This window comes from Vitis riparia, unplaced genomic scaffold, assembly GCF_004353265.1.
Source record: "Vitis riparia cultivar Riparia Gloire de Montpellier isolate 1030 unplaced genomic scaffold, EGFV_Vit.rip_1.0 scaffold783_pilon_pilon, whole genome shotgun sequence".
NCBI classification, from domain to species: Eukaryota; Viridiplantae; Streptophyta; class Magnoliopsida; order Vitales; family Vitaceae; genus Vitis; species Vitis riparia.
Window position 1 is genome coordinate 31,864 of NW_023269781.1, and position 19,710 is coordinate 51,573.

Genomic DNA, 19,710 nt, shown 5'->3' on the forward strand with positions numbered 1-19,710 from the left:
AATTTTCCATCTCCAAGGAAAAACATCCTGATCTCCCAGCACAAAAGGCATACAAATATCGACTCTATAAATTGGAAGTGACTAGCTAACTCATATTTTCACTTTCATTGATATAAGTTAAGCACAAAAGGCAAATGTTATACAAACATTGATCAAAGTAATAGTAATAAATGAAAATCTCAAGTACTTTGAGGAACAATACAAGATATGTTAATTACACTCAAAATTATAGGAAAAAAAAACCTATGATAGACCCTTTTTCACTCTAATTTTGTGCTAAATACCAAATCATGTTGAAGTGACCTCCCTAACCTATTCATTTTTGTTCTTGTTGGACCCAAGAGGCAAAAGGATTGGGAGGCATGGTTAAATTATCTCCCTCTCCTTCCAACATTTGAACTGCTACTTTCATCGAAGGACGATCTATTGGATACCATTGAATGCACCAAAGTCCCACAATTGTTAGTTTCTTTGCTATTTTTGTGTCTCCCCCTTTCTCAGCTCGAATATTCAACTCTTTCCCTTGATTCAAATGACAATAAACCCACTCTGGGAAGTATACTTGACCGATGTTCTCAACTGTAGCATCAATATTCTTTCTTCCTCCTACCATTTCAAGTAATAGCATTCCAAAACTATAAACATCTGATTTATGAGATGCATTTCCAAAATTTCGAGACAACACTTCTGGTGCAATATAGCCAATAGTACCCCTAGCTACAGTCATAGAAACAACACTTTCTTCCTTCGAACATAATTTTGCTAGACCAAAGTCAAAGATTTTTGGATTAAAATTCTGATCTAGTAAAATATTATGAGGTTTGATATCGAAATGGAGGATTCTTTGATCACAACCTTGGTGAAGATACTCAATTCCTTTGGCTATACCTATAGCAATATGTTGAAGTTTCTCCCAACCAAGTGAATGATTCTCCCCAGCAACTGAAAATATAAACTTCTCTAAAGACTCATTTGGTAAGAACTCATAAATAAGAGCTCGTATAGATCCATCGGCACAAAATCCAACCAAGCGAACCACATTAACATGGTGGATTCTACCTATTGTTCCCACTTCATTAATGAACTCTTCCCCATTTCCCTTGGAATTGTTAAGAACCTTAACTGCAACAAGAATATCATTGGAAAGTTTTCCTTTGTAGACCGTCCCATAACCTCCTTCACCCAGCTTCTCCTTAAATTTATTTGTAATCTTCTTAATATCCACATAACTATATCTTGAGGGCTTGAGAGCCTTGTAATCCTCTAAAAATGATTCAATCTTTATTTGATTCTCCTTTCTGGATTTATTTGTGCGATACGCATGGTAGACTGCAACCAGCACAAGCATCAGAATAAAGAATCCGAAGATTATACCTGCATATAGAAACAACTAGTTAAGACTCCGTTTCCCTCAATAATAAAAGAAGCATGGGAAATAAGAACTTTCACCTCCAATGAGCCGCATAGGTGCACCTGCAGCAAATCATAAAATTATTAGCTTGATGTGCTTAGAAAACTAATAAAATCAAAACATATATTGTTTTCTTATATTCAATTTTCTCTATTTTTTTATACATTTTCAACTCTTTCTCCTTGTATCCCTTAACCTTGGGCCTTCCAATTGCATTTTTTCGTAGCCAAGGTCTTTAACAAAGAGTGAATTCCCCATTGGCTTGTAGTCATTACAGAAAGGCAGGTGAGCAAATTATATCATCTGGGTTTAACTGCACCAAGTATATGTTTGCTTGAAGAGTGAAAAGAAGCAAGATAAGGAATGAATATAATACCCTTTTTTGAGATGCATTCTGTTTCAAGATTCTTGGTTTCGGGCTTCAGTCTGCATAACTTACCTTGTGCCTCACAGTTTTCACATATAGATTTTTCCCAAGTCATCGTAAAATCACTTTCCACAACAAGTATTTCGTACGGGAGATAAGCCCTGTAAATCCCATGGCAAGAGAATAGATCCAAGGAATGGAGATGAGAGGAGGAGGGAACAGCATAAACTGAGTTCCCGATGGCACAACGGATGGGATGAAAATAATCTGATTCTTCCTTAGGTGAGGAACAGTTGAAGATGGTGAAGTCTTGTACCACTTCCTTGTCTTTTTGGCGAAAGTTATTTTCCAATTTGAAACTGAAGAGAGAAGCATTTGGGTTGAAGTTCAGAAGCTGTCTTAAGAGGCAATTATTCGGGTCTTGGACTACAATTTCATGAGATTTGTAATTGATCTTCTTCACCATAAGCTTTACTGAATTTGGCAGCTCTAGCATGGTTAGCATGGTCTGCTTCTTCTGTACGCAAGCAAGCTCAAAGCCGGGATACCCACAGCTGTGTGGCTGGTCTTTGAGCCTGAATGGGAACTGGACCAGTGGACCCTGCTCGCTGCAACTACTTGGTAACTGGCAGTCATCTTGGCTCGCTCCAACCCCTGCAAAAAATTTTATAGACAAGAACAGAAATAAAGAGATCAGGACCATCTTTGATGAACTACTCATCTCTAAAGATTGGACTGCTCCTCAGCCCCTTCACACTTAGGTTTTAATGCTTTAGCTGGCTTCGTCTGATAATTTGTTTGAAGGAAAGTCAATGTTTTTAAAAAATTTGTTTCATCTGGGATGCTGACAATTCTACTGAATTCTCCAAAACCTTTTTGATAATTCCAATCTTCGATCGGCCATTTCAAGAGCCTATTCTACTTTGGAGTCATGAACATTTTGTACTCTTCCCTAAACAATAAATTCCCAAAAGAGCCTTGTTAGAACTATGGAATCCAATATTTATTAATATGTAGGTATTATCAAAGACAATGCTCATAGGCATATTCACTCACCTAGGATTCCTGTGTTATTTTTAACAAATGTATTGCTACGACAAACTCCCCCATCGATGGTACCTAAGGATCGAAGCCAAGGAACTGAAACAATGACCTCTTGACCTTGATTTTCTGTAATCGTTTTTCTTCTTCTGAAACTTGAGGTGAAAACAAAGCAGCTGCAGCATGATGTTGAGTGAAGGAAAACTTGCGGCAGTGGGGCTCATAACATTCCTCCATGCCTGCATTCTTTCAGTATGTGTTGCATGGAGTCGTGCAGCACGTCTTTTTGTGGGGATATGAATATCAGTGACCCTTTCTGGTTAAAAGGAAATAATAGATCTGGCTGTGGTGATCCCAACCATAAATTGGCTTGTGAAGATAATAGGACTACGTTAGAACTTTACAAGGGGAAATACTATGTAGCCAATATCAACTACTTAGACCGTAGTATTTGGATAGTGGATCCTGGGCTAAAAAAGGGAAGCTGTTTCTCATCTCCTCACTACTACTTGACCTTTCAAAATTTCAGCCATGGAGATCCATATTCTTTGCCCTTAAAATGGGGATCAGCTTCTACGGTTTTCTTGAACTGTACAGTGCGAATCAGTAATATTAACTACATTCCCTTTATTCCATGCAACAATAGCAATGGCACTTCGTCTTCCTCACAAACATATGCTTATGCCCTGATTGGAGATGTTCGGGCAAGCGATATTCCGTATTCATGCACCATAGGAAGGTGCCTTATCACTCAATGGAAGGTACTTTCAGGCTTCATCAACCGCTCAATGCCAGATTTACAAGAAACGCTGCTTATGGGCCTGGAGCTTTCATTTTAAACGTCATTTGCAGCACATCATGCAAGGGGAACTGCACTGTGGATTTTTATAAGAATGGTGTACATTGCGGAGGTATGACAATGATACAACTGCAACATGGGCAAATGGCGAAAAAAAAAAAAATTCAAAAAATAATAATAAATTTTTTTATTTTTTTTAATTTAGATAAAATTTTGAAAAAAAAAAAAGAAGAACTGAAGTCAGGAAAAGAAATGCTGAGGAAAAAATATGGGAAAGTCTGAGAAAAGTGCAATTTTCAAGGATTTTAATTTTCTTTTGCTTAAATTTTCCATGCATAAATGAACAAGAAATAATTTTATTAGTTTTTTTTTACCTTGCCATTCCGTCAATTTTTCCTTCCTTTCAAGTTTGCTAGAACCCAACATCGGCTAGGTAAATTTCAAATGCATGTTATGTGATTTTTTCTTCCTTTCCTCCTTATTTTCCTGGCATAAGGGTCTTCAATTTCTATGACTAATATCATTTGAATGATTTAAACACGCAGAATACGATGCTGACAATGCCATGCAAGATGCTTTAAATTGTAAGGCTTTAGCTTCACATCTAATAACTCTCTTGGTATCTATTTCATTTGCATCTTGAATGGACATAAATTTGTATTAATACTTAAAAAAAATTATTACAGCCTTAGATTTGATTTTGTTGCGCCGACGGAAGCTTTGATGCAAACATTGTTAATCAATAATACAAAAATAAAATAATCAATACATACGGTATACAAGATTTTAACGTGGTTCGACCAACCATGTCTACGTCCACTGAGAGAAAATCATTCCATTATATAATAGAGAACATTACAAAGGACATAACCAGATACAACTATTGGTTCCCGAAATATCATATGTTTTCCCACTCTTCGTATCCTTACCCTACCACGAGTCTGTTCACTCCACCAAGTACCTCCCACTATTCGTCACATCTCTATTCACCTTATATAATCTTTACATCTCCATCTCATAGTTTTTTCCCCTTATGACTTACAATATTTATAGAGATATTTCCAACAACCTTCCTTATTCTATAAGGAAGTCTAATATTATAATAATATATCAACCTAGAAATATTCTATATAATATTATTTACAAAAAAATAATCTAGACTAATTAGGAATTTGGACACTTCCTAACAAATTTCATTATTTTTTGCTTCTAATGCTCCCCTAATTTTTTACAACAATAGTAATAATCATATATATGCCTTAGATTAGTACTTTACACTTCAACTTATGTTTCTCTCTCATTTGCAGGTTTTCTGTTTCTGATTGGTAAGGATTTCAAGGCCCGACTGTTAATTCCCTGTGAAAATAATTTAATAAGGTTTTCGCTTGAATCCTTTGAAATCTTGCTTTCATGATTGTACATTTGGCTAACAACTTTTCTGTTCCTTATTTTGGCTTAAATTACCATGCAAAAGTGGATATGGGAATCCGCCATTAGAGTGCCCAAAAAAAGCCACAGATGATGGAATTGGAGTAGTTCCACAATTCCCAAGTTCCAATTCTTTGACCAAGTATAACATGATTTTCTATACCATTTAGCTCATTACCACTACCATTAGACGTACCCAACACCTCCATTTCAAGTAAACCGCCAATAAATGATTATATATTGTCTTACATTGTGCTATAACATGACAATCATCTAATGGTTTACCTGACTCAGAGGCATGGAATGGTTTTCTCAACTAACTATATATATTGTATTGGATAACTAATGCATATGACAATAAACCTTGTGATCCGTTCTCTTGTTCTTAATGATGGGAGCAAGAGGTGTGTTGGCAATAATGAGCCAGAACGGGAACCGGATCAGTGGACCCTGCTCGCTGCACCTACTTCGTACCTGGCAGCCAACTTGGCTCACTCCGATCTTTGCAAAAATTGTTACAGAGAAAAACAGAAATAAAGAGATCAGGACCATCTTTGATGAACTACTCATCTCTAAAGATTGGACTGCTCCTCAGCCCCTTCACACTTAGGTTTTAATGCTTTACATGGCTTCATCTGTTAACTTGTTTGAAGGAAAGTTAATTTTTTTAAAAAATTATTTTCATCTGAGATGCTGACAATTCTACTAAATTTTCCAAAACCTTTTTGATAATTCCAATCTTCGATCGGCCATTTCAAGAGCATATTCTACTTTGGAGTCATGAACATTTTGTACTCTTCCCTAAACAATAAATTCCCAAAAGAGCCTTGTTAGAACTATGGAATCCAATATTTATTAATATGTAGGTATTATCAAAGACAATGTTCATAGGCATATTCACTCACCTAGGATTCCTGTGTTATTTTTAACAAATGTATTGCTACGACAAACTACCCCATCGATGGTACCTAAGGAAGCCAAGGAACTGAAACAATAACCTCTTGATCTTGATTTTCAGTAATCGTTTTTCTTCTTCTGAAACTTGAGGTGAAAACAAAGCAGTTGCAGCATGATGTTGAGTGAAGGAAAACTTGTGGCAGTGGGGCTCATAACACTCCTCCAAGCCTGCATTCTTTCAGTATGTGTTGCAAAGAAATACCAGCCATGCAGCACGTCTTTTTGTGGGGATGTGACTATCAGTGATCCTTTCTGGTTAAAAGGTAATAATCAATCTGGCTGTAGTGATCCGAACTACAAATTGGCTTGTGAAAATAATAGGACTACGTTAGAACTTTACAAGGGGAGATATTTTGTTGCCAACATCAACTACACTAACCATACTATTCGGATAGTGGATCCTGGGCTAGAAAAGGGAAGCTGTTTCTCATCTCCGCACTACTACTTGACCTTTCAAAATTTCAGCCCTAGAGATCCATATTCTTTGCCTTCAGAATGGGGATCCGATTCTACGGTGTTCTTGAAATGTGCAGTGCAAGTCAGTGATCATAACTACATTCCTATTACACCATGTGACAATAGCAATGGCACTTCGTCTTCCTCACAAACATATGCTTATGCATTGGTTGGAGATGACATTCGGGTGAGCGATATTCCGTATTCATGCACCATAGGCAGGAGCCTTATCACTCAATCGAAGGAGGTTTCAGGCCACCGCAACCGCTCAATGTCACATTTACAAGAAAAGCTGCTTATGGGGCTGGAGCTTTCATTTCTAAAAGTCCTTTGCAGCACATTATGCACGGGGAACTGCACTTTGGATTTTAATCAGAATCTTGTAGATTGCGGAGGTATGAGAATTACATAACTGCAACATGGGCAAAAGGCTACATTTGGTTAGTTAAAAAAAGCCTGGAAAATAAATGCTAAGGAAAAATATGGGGAAGTTAGAGAAAAGTACAATTTTCAAGGATTTTAATTTCCTTTCCCTTAAATTTCGCATGGATAAATGAACAAGAAAATAATTTTATTATTTTCTCACCGTTGTCTTTCCTTCAAACTTGCATGAACCAAATATGGGCCAAGTAATTCCAAATACATGCTCTATAATTTTTCTTCCTTTCCTCCTTAATTACCTGGCATAAGGGTCTTCAATTTCTATGACTAAATACCATTTGAATGATTTAAACATGCAGAATATGATGCTGCCAATGTCATGCAAGATGCTGTAAATTGTAAGGCCTTTGGCTTCACATCTATAATTTTCTCTCTTAATTTCCTGTCATTTCAATTTCTGCTTCAACTTATGTTTCTCTCTTATTTGCAGGTTTTCTGCTTCTGATTGGTAAGGATTTCAAGGCCCAACTATCAGTTTCTCGCAAAAATAATTTAATGGAGGTTTTCACTTGAATCCTTTGAAATCTTGCTTTCATGACTGTACACTCGGCTGCCAAGTTTTCTTTTCCTTATTTTGGCTTAAATTACTATACAAAAGTGGATGGGAATCCATTAGTGTGCTCAATTCTTGTTCCACAGATTTTCTCTACCATTAGCTTATTATCACTACCAATTCAAACCCAAGTGTGGGAGCACCCAACACCTCCATTTCAAGCAAACCAATAAATGATTGTTGTCTTTTATTGTGCTGTAACATGACAATGATCATCTAATGGTTTACTTCATTCAAAGGCATGGAATGATTTTCTCAACTAACTTTGTATGTTGGATTGGATAACTTATCTATGTGACAATAAATCTTATGATCCTTTTTTTTTCTTAATGTGTGATCTATGTTTTTAGCTATAATGATGGGAGTAAGAGGCGTGGTGGCAATAATGGGCCTGCTTACCCATTTGATCCACATGTTTCAAAGAAGATATTTATCATTGGATGATAGTATTGAAGAGTTCCTACGAAGGCACAAAAATCTCCAGCCAATCAGATACTCGTATTCAGATATAAAAAGAATGACTAATGGTTTTCAGAATAAATTAGGGCAAGGAGGATTCGGCATTGTATATAAAGGAAAACTTCGGAATGGCAACATGGTAGCTGTAAAAATGTGCAGTGTATCAAAAGCTAATGGCCAAGATTTTATCAATGAAGTTGCAACAATAGGAAGGATTCATCATGCTAACATAGTGTGACTCATTGGATTTTGTGTAGAGGGGTCAAAATGGGCCCTTTTATATGACTTTATGCCAAATGGTTCTCTTGATAAGTTTGTTTTTCTTGATCAAGAAAGGAGCACTCTTTTAAGTTGGGACAGATTGTACAAGATTGCTCTTGGAGTGGGACGTGGGATTGAATACTTACATCAAGGTTGTGATATGCAAATCCTGCATTTTGATATTAAACCACACAACATTCTTCTTGATCAAAATTTCAACCCAAAAGTGTCTGATTTTGGCCTTGCGAAATTGTATTCAACTGATAAAAATACTGTCACTTTCACCATGGCTAGAGGAACACTGGGATATATTGCTCCTGAATTATTTTACCAAAACATTGGAGGTGTCTCATATAAAGCCGATGTTTACAGTTTCGGAATGTTGCTATTGGAAATGGTGGGGAGAAGAAGAAATGTTAATGTACATGCAAAGCACTCGAGTCAAATATATTTTTCATCATGGATTTATGACAAATTTCATCAAGAAAAAGACGTAGAAGTGAGAGATGCCACTGAAGATGAAAAGAGATTGATAAAGAAGATGTGATAGTTGCACTATGGTGTATACAAATGAAGCCCACAGACCGTCCTTCTATGAGCAAAGCACTAGAAATGTTGGAAGGTGATGTTGAACTTCTGCAGATGCCTCTTAAGCCTACCGTACATCCCATGGAAATATCAGATGAGGATCGCATGAGTATTCCAATAGGGGTACCAATTTCCTCACGTAATGCCATGGATGCTGTTGCCTTAGATGGAAGTTAGTTTTCACCATCTACTTCTGTATTCTGCCCTATTGAATACTACATGTTTGGCTTCGATGTAAGATATTTTACTGCTCCGTCCATAATTAAGATCCTTAATGTAATAGTACAATATTTTATCTTAATGCTGTTCCTTGGCACAACTTGGAATAATGTATACATGTAATAACATCAATAATTATTCTTCATTTCCCCCTCTAGCAGGTCTCCCTGAAAATTGAAAATTAAAAGTTGTCATGCTTGCAGAGGTTCAGGACTTCGGTTTTTTTTGTTATATATACATCTGTGTCCTACAACACTCTATACAAAAAATGAACTAACCCTTTTGCATCATTGTTTTGGTTCTGCCATGCATTTCCATGTCTTGCTAGTTTTCCTTCTTCCCTCCAGGATCACTGTCGCTACGGTGTGAGCTTCTCTAACTGTTAAAACTACTTTTTTTCCAGTTTTTTTCTTTCTGTCGTGCTCTCATGGTTTATTCCTAGCTTTCTTGCTATGTTAGCCATGGTGTTATCTGTTATCATTCTTCTATCTTGGAGAGAAATTAACATGATAGCTTTATCATGTTGGCAAAGGAAAATGATGCATGCCTCTATCATTGTGGTTCTATTAGACACCATTTGTAACACTATAGCTGAAAGCTCTGCTCCCAACCACTAGAATACCCGCAGTTATTTTAACAACTCAGCATGCACAAAGCCATCAGCTGGCATTTCTTACCTTCTGCTTCACAGTTCCAACAAATAGAGTTTGGTCGTCTCATGGAAACACTATTTTCCTGCTCAATTATCTGAAGTGATAGTGGAACGTTGTGAATCCTCCAGCAAGAGGAAAGATCCAGGAATAGAGGTAAGAGGAGGAAGCAACAGCATAAACTGGAAGACCAGGAACAGACAGGAAAGAGGGATGGGCAGAAAATAGTAAATATGATGTTTTTTTTCTTGTCCTCTTAGTTGACGAACAATTGAAGAAGATGATTTGTTCTATGGCATGGTAAGCTGGTTCCAATTTGAACAAGAAGAAGCCAGAGACAGCTAGATTAAGGTTCTGAAGCAGTACTCTTGGAAGGCAAATGTCCGATTCATACATGATAATTTCCTGAGGTCTGTAAGCTATACTCTTCACGAGTATGGAAGCTCTAGCATGGTCTGGTTCTTCTCTGTGCAAGATATCTCAAACTGGATATCCACAGCTATCTAGCTGGTCTTTTAGCCAGATATCAGTTGCTGCAATTACTGGATACCAAGCACTCATCTTGATTTGCTCCAACCTTTGCGAAGATTGTTACAGACAAGAACAGAAGTAAAAGCGGACCATTGTATGAATTACTCATCATCTCCTTAGACTAGACTGCAATTATAATATTGTTTCGAAGAGACTGTTTCAACTCAATCTCATTGTATAGAGTAGTGATGAAATAGTTAGTCATATTCATAGGACAGCTGCCTAAAGAACAAGGTATGCTAGGATATATTGCTGTAGAATTATTTTGCAAATCATTGAAGGAAATATGAGACGCATGTCTCTTATCAGCCCAATTTTTTTATAATTATGGAATGTGTTACCCATGGAGATCGTGGAAAAGAGAAAAAAAAAAATCTTACAGTTGCACTGACTGGAAAACGACGTCGTTTTGGCTTCCCCGGTATCATTCTCTGCTCCAGTATTCAAAACGGCATCGTTTGCTCCGATCAAACCCTCTTACTGGCTCTCTCCTATTCTAGACACGATGTCGCTTTGGGGTCGGAATGCCGTCAAAACCCTAAATAGCGTTCCAATCGCTCCTCTATTTCTGAAATTTGTTCCCTAATCACTCATATGAGAGCAGCTCTGAGAATCATCGTTTCGTTTATCTCTTTGGTCTTTCTGTTTCCTTCTTCTTCTTCTTCTTCTTCGCTGCAATTTCGATTCTCAGAAACTAGTTCACTTTCAGGGCTTCAGTGAGGCATATACGAAACAGGGAGCTAGGCACTGAGAGAGCAGGTTAGGAGACACCGAAACGCGGCGTTTCGTGCGGATTGGAGAAACGGCGAAACATTAAAGCTTCAATCTGGGTAAGTACTTTCTCCTTTCGTTCGTAGTTTCTCCGTTTGATATAGTGGAGTGGAATTCAATTTTATGCCCAAAAGGTCGTCGTTTTGGTAAAAGGATAGCGTTTTATATTGACCGTTTCTTCCCTTATTTTAGGACTCTCCGTTTCTTACAAAATCTCAATATGCTTCTGTTTTTGTTTTTTTTATTCCACCTGTTTTTCTGATTCATCTGTGTTGGGGAAACACAACTAGCTGTAAATTGCTTCATTTCAAATCATGGGGGACTCTTCTAATGTCCAAAAGCTTGCTTTCTTTATATTTGATTTGAAGTCAAGGGTTATGAAGGTGATGGGCAGCTTGTTGAGTGGAAGTAACTGATTCTAGTCTTCATTTGAGTGATTTCTTTTCAAATCATGGCGGACTCTTCTTATGAAATTCCTTCAAGAACCTAGGCAACTGATGAGCTCCCTATAGAGCTGTACACATCCCCTACAAATTGCCCACCAACTTATTAACTTCGCATGCCTACTTCCTTTGAATTATACTCTAAAAATTGTACTGTGAATCGTGTTCATTCCAGCTGCTAATGTGATATCTCACATTAGTTAAGGGAAGAAGTTCATGTCATTATATTTGTATGTTCTTAACATTATAGACGCATTTTAAAGTTGTGAGAACCCTTAGGCTCAAAGCCAATAATATCTATTGGGGAGGAAGTGGGTTGTTATAGTTAAGCTGGTTCCAAACTTCTACAAGTTTAAAACTAAACTGAAAAAACAGGACTAGATCTAAAGCTGTGGTTGTGCTAAGAGGATTTGATAAAATTCTTCAATGAAAGATGTGAGAGTCACGTCTTCAAGATACAATGAGATTGAGCCCTTAAAACTACCCTGTTGAACAAACAATGGCTCAGCCAGCAGTAATACAGAGTGGGGTTACATTGACAAAGTGAGGTTACATATTTACATTAACGAAGTATTCGAGTATTAAAATTTGCCAGCTAAATTTACTTCCACTCTCATTCTGAGATGACTGCAAGCTCTTTCTGAAGAGGTGTTCTTGACTGGCTTGTATTTGTATTTGTTGGACTTGTAGACGCAAAAGGATTTGGAGGCATGGTTAAATTGTCTTCTCCTTCTAACATCTGAACCACAAGTTTCATGGATGGACGATCAACTGGATACCATTGAATGCACCAGAGTCCCACAATTGCTAGTTTCTTTGCTATTGTAGCATCTCTCTCTTCCTTAATTCTGATGTGCAGCTCTTCACCTTGATTCAAATGGTTATAAATCCATTCTGGGAAGTATACTTGGCTAGGGTTCTCAGCTGTGACATCACTGTTTTTCCTTCCCGAAACCATTTCAAGCAACAACATCCCAAAACTATAAACATCTGACTTATAGGACACATTCCCAAAATTCCTGGATAACACTTCAAGAGCAACATAGCTCATAGTCCCCCTAGCTATAGGCATAGAAACAGCACTTTGGTCCTTGGAACATAATTTGGCTAGACCAAAATCAGAAATCTTTGGATTAAAGTTGTGATCTAGCAAAATATTATGAGGTTTGATGTCACAACGAAGGATGCTTTGTTCACACCCTTGGTGAAGAGACTCCATTCCTTTGGCTATGCCTATAGCAATATCTTGAAGTTTCTCCCAACCAAGTGAATGTTTAGCTGAAAATATGAACTTGTTAAGAGAATCATTTGGTACGAACTCATAGATGAGAGCTCGTCTCATTCCATCAGCACAAAAGCCGACCAAGCGAACCACATTAACATGGTGGATTCTACCAATTGTTGCCATCTCATTAATGAACTCTTCCCCATTTCCCCTGAAATTGTTAAGGATCTTCACCGCAACAAGTACTTCATTAGAAAGTTTCCCTTTGTACACAGTTCCATAACATACTTGGCCCAGTATGTACTTAAACTGATCTGTAATCTTCTTAATATCAGCATATAAATACCTTGAGGGCTTTAGAGCTCTGTAATCTTCCAGAAATTTTTCAATCTTTCTTTTATTCTTTTCTTCTAGTTTTCGTGAGTGGTGCACATAGTAGAGTACACTGACAGCTAGGACTAGAAGAAGGAAACCGGTGACTGCACCTGCATATCAGAAGATCCAGGTTAAGAACTCCTGTCTTTAGGCTCTGATAACAAATGAAGTATGGGAAATCAAAAACTTCACCTGCAACCACCAGCTTTGTTGTTGCACTACATGTAAAGGATAACAAAGATATTAGCTTGCTTTACTCAGGACATTACAGAATCAAAGCATAACTAAAAAAACAGTTGTGTTTGACGTAGGTTTAATTCAGTCTATCATTTAGCCTTGTACTGCAAAACCTCATTTCCTTGTATAATTCACACTATCAATAACTATAGTCATCTTGAGCAGGTGGGAAATGGTTTGGAACATTGATTCTGTACTATTTTGTGATGAAAAATGGTTAAACAAAAAGAAAAAGAAAAAAAAACTGCTATAGACCAACTTCCAAGTAATACAGGGCATTACAGAGCAATTTTGGCACTTCAATGCTGTTAGGAGGGGAGTGTGTTGTCTTGAATAACAGAAATCAAGAGGAAAAATGGACTCCATGGTTGTCAAAAAGAAAAAGGGAAATCAAAGAAAATGATGAAAGGAACATGAGAAAGAACAATTGTGTGGACCCGCATTTTTCACGTGCGTCCCCACTCGATCGGCGAGACTCGCTTTTTATTTGTGAAAAAATTAATTTTTAGAGAAATTGGAGTCGCCACTTATTTTATTTTTATTTTAAAGGGAAAATAAAACAAGAAAGAAAAACCCTAAAATGTGACTCCATAATTTTCGGAAAAAATGCGTGTCTTTGAAAAACCCGAGTCTTGGTCCGGAGATCAGGTTACTTATTGGGAAGGTACCTCTAGGAGGTAGCACCCCTCTAAGCCCTATAAAGGTCTCTACTGACAAAATTAAGGGAAGTGTGGCAATTAATCAGTTAATTATAGATACCTAAATAGGCTAGGTGATTTTAGAGAGTGGCATGCCAAACACAATCAAATTGCAATAAAGGAGAGTTAGGGTGTGTACCTGAACCGCTCTTCAAGCACTATCATAAAACATAAAAGTTAGTGTAGAAATGTAGCACATAACATTTGTTTTATTCAAGCAAATCAGGCATATATCAAGACATCCAAGAATCACGTCAAATATGGATATGGTCATCAATGGCATACAAGTCCATAGAGTTCTAAAAAAAAATAGATGAGAAGAGAGCGTACCTGAATAGCAAGCTAGTACCTCTCTATGGGAAACAAGAGCATCTCAACAATAAATACGAAAAAAACTCATGTATATCATCAAGAAGAATAAAAAAAATCAACATATCAAGCAAACAATATTGAAGAAGGTATCATGAATGTCGGGCTCCCACCAAAGCCCTAATTAATTTCGCATGAGTTGGTTCTATGAATTCCATTGTTTGGAATCATAAAATTTATTCATGCTTAGAGAAAATCGAGAAAATCAGTTGAAAATCAAATAAAATAGTGAAAATGCGTGCCGGAAGGAAAATGGCAGCAAAAGGGTGTTAAAGTTGGGATTTTATGCCTAGAAATGATCTAAGATGGATTTTTCAAAGCTGGGAATGTTTAGTTGAACAATGGTTTTAAAATTCAATTTAAAACAGTAAATTCTCAATCAAAGAAGCAAATAGAGGAGAAGGTGTACGTAGCAAGATTGCCGTGATTGAGTGGAGCCTGAGAATAAGATTTGAGACTATCTTGCTGATGTTGAATCTCAAAATACATTCTGCCCTCCTTTAGCACTTTTCATGGCTCTCTATCGTTCAAAGTTTTGGTGATTTCCAGTGAGAGGTGAAGAGTTCTAGTAAACTTGAGTTGCTCTTGAAATACGGATTCTTGCGTAATCAGTTTTCCCTATCCGTGTCTTCCTTGGATCCATGAGCTCACATTAAAGCAGTTATTGAATGGGGATTTTGGTGGGCGTTTGATATCAAAGACATTGCTGGAAGAGAGCTTGAGGACTCTATTTAACCATGGGTGGCAGTGGAAACTAACAGGAAGTGACAATTCCAGCTCTTGCTTAGTTGGAGGAGGCTGCAGTTGTGGTGAAAAGGGAGCATGGTGCCTTATTGGAACAGATGGCACTGCAGGAGATAAACTCTGCGAATTATGGTGAAGCCATTTTTGCAAGTCACCTAGCTGCGTATTCTGAATTAGTTTAGGCAAAGCGTCAACAGTAAATTGCTTATGAGACCTTATGTGGAGCTGTCTTGAATATATTGAAAGGCTTTTATATCGGGAGCGGCAAGGAATGAACTTGTAGATGTTCTAGCTGGTGCATTGGTGACTGTTCAGATAGTGATGCAGCTCCTACGGACTGAAGCCATTGTTGTCCAATAGTACCAGTAGTAGACCCTGAACTAGCATTTGTCAAGAGCCCAAAATCTGATGCTCCAGTATGAGATGACCCCATCAGTGGTCTAAAGCCTGTCTCGGCCAGAGAAGAACTTGCACTTGCTGACAACCCACTGACAGTAGGGTAACCTTCTGAATGACCTGAAATAAGTGTACTGATGCCTGAATGCTTCAGTCCGTCTGTAGAATGTGGCTCTTGTGACGGCCACAGTGATGACATACGCACCCAAGAGCTCTTTGTTCTCTCTATTCTGAGGATATCGAATCCAACGGAAGTTTCTCTGTCAACACTTGACCCAACATCATATATACCTTATGGTTTCTGAAGCTGGTTTTCAATCCAATTTCTCAAAATCATCAGGAGTCCACTTCTTCATTCTGAGTCTCTCATAATTTGACCACTGATTCTCTAAAAGAATTCTCTACATCAGAGTGAGAACCTCCACCTGATATTTTCCCCTTTGCCGAATTGATACAAAAATTACTCAAAACTGCTTGTCTTGAAACTCTCAAATCCATAAATATCCAGAACCTCAATTAAAACTTTTGAATCAGGATCTTGTCCAATAAAATTATTGATCTTATCCACAGTCCAATTAAATAATCTGGAATAAACAACTTTGGCCAGGGCATCTCTAATGACAGAAATACTGTATGCCAGAGGGGAAATGATTCCTTTGTGTCATCACCAGATTTCCACCTAAACTAGCCGAGTTCCAGATGAACCCTGAAGCAACTTTTTCCATCTTTTTTAGGTTCTGAATCTGGAATAACTATAGTAGCCTTCGGGGCTTCACTTGAATTAGTTCTTTCCACTGTGTCAAAAGAAACCTCATGAAGCACAGGCTGGATCTCAGGGAAGTGTTCTTTGGTCAGAATTGTAGAATCAGACTCAGGGGTCTCTGATTTGTTGAACACCAGTCTCCGTTTGTGATCAAATGTTGTATGTTCAGTCACGATTTGGGATGTGTTCCCTATTCATTCAGGAATATCAGCTTTGACAGAACCTTACATGAAACAATTCCCATTAAACAACTGTATCCTCACCCATTAATGTCTGCATCAGATACCAAATCTTCTGTATGTTAGTAGATTTGCCACTAGATGTCTCAAGGCCCAAACTGTCATAAGCACTCTTGAAAGCTGTAGCAAGCTTATCCATAACATTCATCATATAATCATTTAAACTTTTAAGATTATTTTTCTGTGCTTCCTGGATAGTGGAAACTATCGCCATCTCATGAACCTACTGCAGGTATTCTTTAACACTTGTTGCCTCAGCAGGGAAAACATCCTCAAAGGTTGTCTTCAACTCAAAAGACTTGAGACCCCGAGCAAGCTGTTCTGCATTTAGTCCATCATGTGCCAGTAACCTTGTGTCTGCAATGGATTGTGATGGAGCTTCAACTCTTATGATTTTTTACTTCAGCTTCTTAGATTCTTCAAAGAGTTCAACAAATTTATGACATCCAGCTTTTAGCTGGGAACAATGGTGCTATTCTGATCATCAGTTAAGGTAGTTGCTACAGAATTTATGGCAATATCTTCGCAGAAGCTGCGCTGAGGCTATGCTCTTGAAGTAATATCGGTTTGCCGCACTCCATTCAACATCAGAAACTTCATGGATCAAACTCTGTAACCGGCTGGAAGCAGCTAGATCAACATTTTGATAAGGGAGCCTATCCTGCATTGATAACAGATGCTGCACATCATATGATGGCTGTAGCGACCAACTTGGCTGGTTGGGTTTGAGTTGATCCTCGAAAAATATGGACTTGTGCCGAGAGAGACCACAACTCTCTAACAGCTTTAGAAGTTCAGACAATGCCTTCCTCTTCCCTAGATTCTTGCTTACATCCTTCCAGAGATCAACACACTCTGTCACAGTTCTGCATGCATGTTCAAGCGTAGACCATACTTCTCTCCAGTGTTCCAGGTACACAAGACATGATTGTGGTGAAGCTAAGTCCTGTTGGGTGGTATTCTCAACATCTTGATTATCCTCGAAACACAAAAATGGGATGTTAAATTCAGGTGTCTTTCCCAATTGCAATGTTTGCAAGGCAAAAGCTACTTTCTTTTTCCAATCTGGATACCATACAGATCTGTTTTTATCACTGAACTCTGTCAGATCAGTAGCTGCATTCAACTCCTCTCCGTGCTTGTCAGGAAAATCCCCAAGGACCTAATTCTACTACCCCTTTGACTGCCAATAGCTTCTTTCCCATTATACACAGATTATACTCCATCAACAACCACCTTTGTAATAGGCTCATTCCTCGTGGCTTCAGGATCAACTTCTGGTTTGGTTTCTGTTTCTTGTTTCTCCTCATTATTAATCAGACCAGCAGTTTCGCTTTTATCAGTACGAATATCCCCTTTAGTACCATCCTGGTTATCAACCGTAACAGCAACTCGGACAACAGCACAGTTTCTTTTATAGTCATTGCAGAAATAGATGAATTGTTTCCTTTATATGTCAGAACTGGACCATCCTCTGTAGTTGATTCCGTCATATCATCACCTACGCTGTTATTGCAAGCAGCTACTGCGAACATCTCAATGCCAGAAAAGTCTTCATCATCGCCAATCTCTCCATTTGTCGCCTTTGAAGAATATTGACTATCTACGAACTATTCAGAATCCTCATAAGGAGGAGAAGGAGTTCATGGGGGTTGGTAATGAAGACTGAAATATAAAGCTCCTTTTCTTAATCGATGCATGCTCTACTTTATCATTGAAACGTCTCCCAAGAATGGCAACACCAAGCTTCTTAGATTCGAAAACTGAGGCATTCTCTGTTTTTCGATGAATTTCCATTACCCTGACAGCATCATTGCTATTGCATCTTGAGATAAATTCATCTTACTGCTTAAGCATACATCCTCGGCTCGAAAGCTTCTCATTTTCGTCCTTCATGTTGGTCAGTATTTCTTCACTGCTCGGCATAAATTAAAGATTAAAACGATCAGGCACATATTGACTTGAAAAATAAAGAAAAGAAGTGAACCATCTGCACTGATACTGGGCTGCATAGCTGAATAATCTTCACTAGTTTCATATACAACATCAGGATTTAGATAAATGCTGAACTCTGTATGATTGACATTGGGTGAAGACATATCTGTATCTCTGAGAGATATTGTCATAGATGTACATGAATATTTTCCTCCCGTAACTAGGTTCCCTGTACTCTTTTCAATTGCAGGTCCATGACTCCCCGAGCCTATATACGAGTTTTCTATGACTATGCTGTGAGCCGGTTAATTCACTCTACAATGAACCTTTGATACTCTCCACTTTATCCAGATTAATTAAAATTTCAGTTGAATCACATTCCACAAGGATTGACATCTGTGTAACAGAAGCTTCTTCACCAACATTGACTAGACCACAAGCTGCATATGATAATTTATTTGTCACTTTATAAGATGATGCAAATCATTGCACTGAGAACTGCCCAGATTGACAGTAATAGGTGATGGACAGAGGTGGAGGAAGACGCTAAACTCAGAATCATTTCCTGTCGTGTGAACAAATTTAAATCTCCCAGATTCTTCAAAGTATTCACAGGAGCAAACTCATGACCTTTCCTCTTGAATTTATTTCTAGTCCTTAAATCCTCTGAAGTAACTAATAAACTTGGCTTTCTTTGCTATTCAAGGACCAACCATAGGTCTCCTCTACCAAAGCATGTTAATGATTGAAGAACTACTTATTCTGTTAATGGCAGAGAGAATTCTATGAGCGGAAAATTCATGCCTCTACACATCATAGAAATCAACCTCGAGGAAAGATAGATCGCCTATGTCTCGCTCTTCCTGTTGGACCTCGAACTCCTCAAAACTGAATCTAAGAACCTTAGGATCCACCAAAAACTCAGAAAACGTCCTCTACCAGTTCCCCTCTTTCTTTGCTTTGTTTCGTCCTGAAAGAACCAATCTTTGAGAAAAATTGCTCGGCTTCCAATGAAATGAGGACTCGTGCTGCCAGTCCTTCCCTCTCCCTTTGTGCTTCTCCTCAAGACAATCCCCCAAAAAATCACTAGAATTCCTATCTCTCCCTGTTCTCAGTGCGTGCTGCCAGTCAGCAGTGGAAGCTCTCCTGAGAGCCCATTTGAGGAGAGATTAAGGATGTTCAAAGTTGTTGATGCGATCATATTTATCAGCCCTGAAAGATTGTTGACTCAAATCCAATTCAATTAGAACCAAAGGATCTCCTTTCAGCAGGTTATTGGGGATAGACTCAGCAAATCTGTTGTCGCTGGGCTTGAGGACTTCGAGAGCGTACAGAAAATTAAATCCAGGTAACT

The 19,710-nt window shown here is 38.1% G+C and overlaps 2 protein-coding genes, 1 long non-coding RNA gene and 2 pseudogenes across 3 annotated transcripts in view; 3 read left to right on the top strand and 2 right to left on the bottom strand.

Annotated features, from left to right (window-relative positions):
* Positions 1–260: 260 nt before the first annotated feature.
* Positions 261–2,499, bottom strand: LOC117910578 (annotated as a pseudogene).
* Positions 2,500–6,118: 3,619 nt separating this feature from the next.
* Positions 6,119–7,413, top strand: LOC117910585 (LEAF RUST 10 DISEASE-RESISTANCE LOCUS RECEPTOR-LIKE PROTEIN KINASE-like 1.4). The gene is made up of 3 exons (XM_034824682.1): positions 6,119–6,854; positions 7,200–7,238; positions 7,331–7,413. The coding sequence occupies exons 1-3, from the start codon at positions 6,119–6,121 to the stop codon at positions 7,411–7,413; spliced, it is 858 nt and encodes a 285-aa protein (XP_034680573.1).
* A 398-nt stretch (positions 7,414–7,811) lies between these two features.
* On the top strand, positions 7,812–8,720 carry LOC117910586 (annotated as a pseudogene).
* Positions 8,721–10,518: 1,798 nt separating this feature from the next.
* The window catches only part of LOC117910583, a 30,203-nt gene continuing 21,011 nt past the window's right edge, over positions 10,519–19,710 (top strand). Inside the window, exon 1 of the long non-coding RNA XR_004650707.1 lies at positions 10,519–10,991. This is a non-coding gene — a long non-coding RNA (uncharacterized LOC117910583). The remainder of the gene's footprint in view (positions 10,992–19,710) is intronic.
* Positions 11,947–19,710, bottom strand: part of LOC117910580 (rust resistance kinase Lr10-like) — a 28,515-nt gene continuing 20,751 nt past the window's right edge. Inside the window, exons 2-3 of the mRNA XM_034824679.1 lie at positions 13,168–13,197; positions 11,947–13,085 (exon numbers count right to left, since the gene is read on the bottom strand). Coding sequence (XP_034680570.1) covers positions 11,989–13,085; positions 13,168–13,197 — 1,127 coding nt within the window. The 3' untranslated portion in view covers positions 11,947–11,988. The remainder of the gene's footprint in view (positions 13,086–13,167; positions 13,198–19,710) is intronic.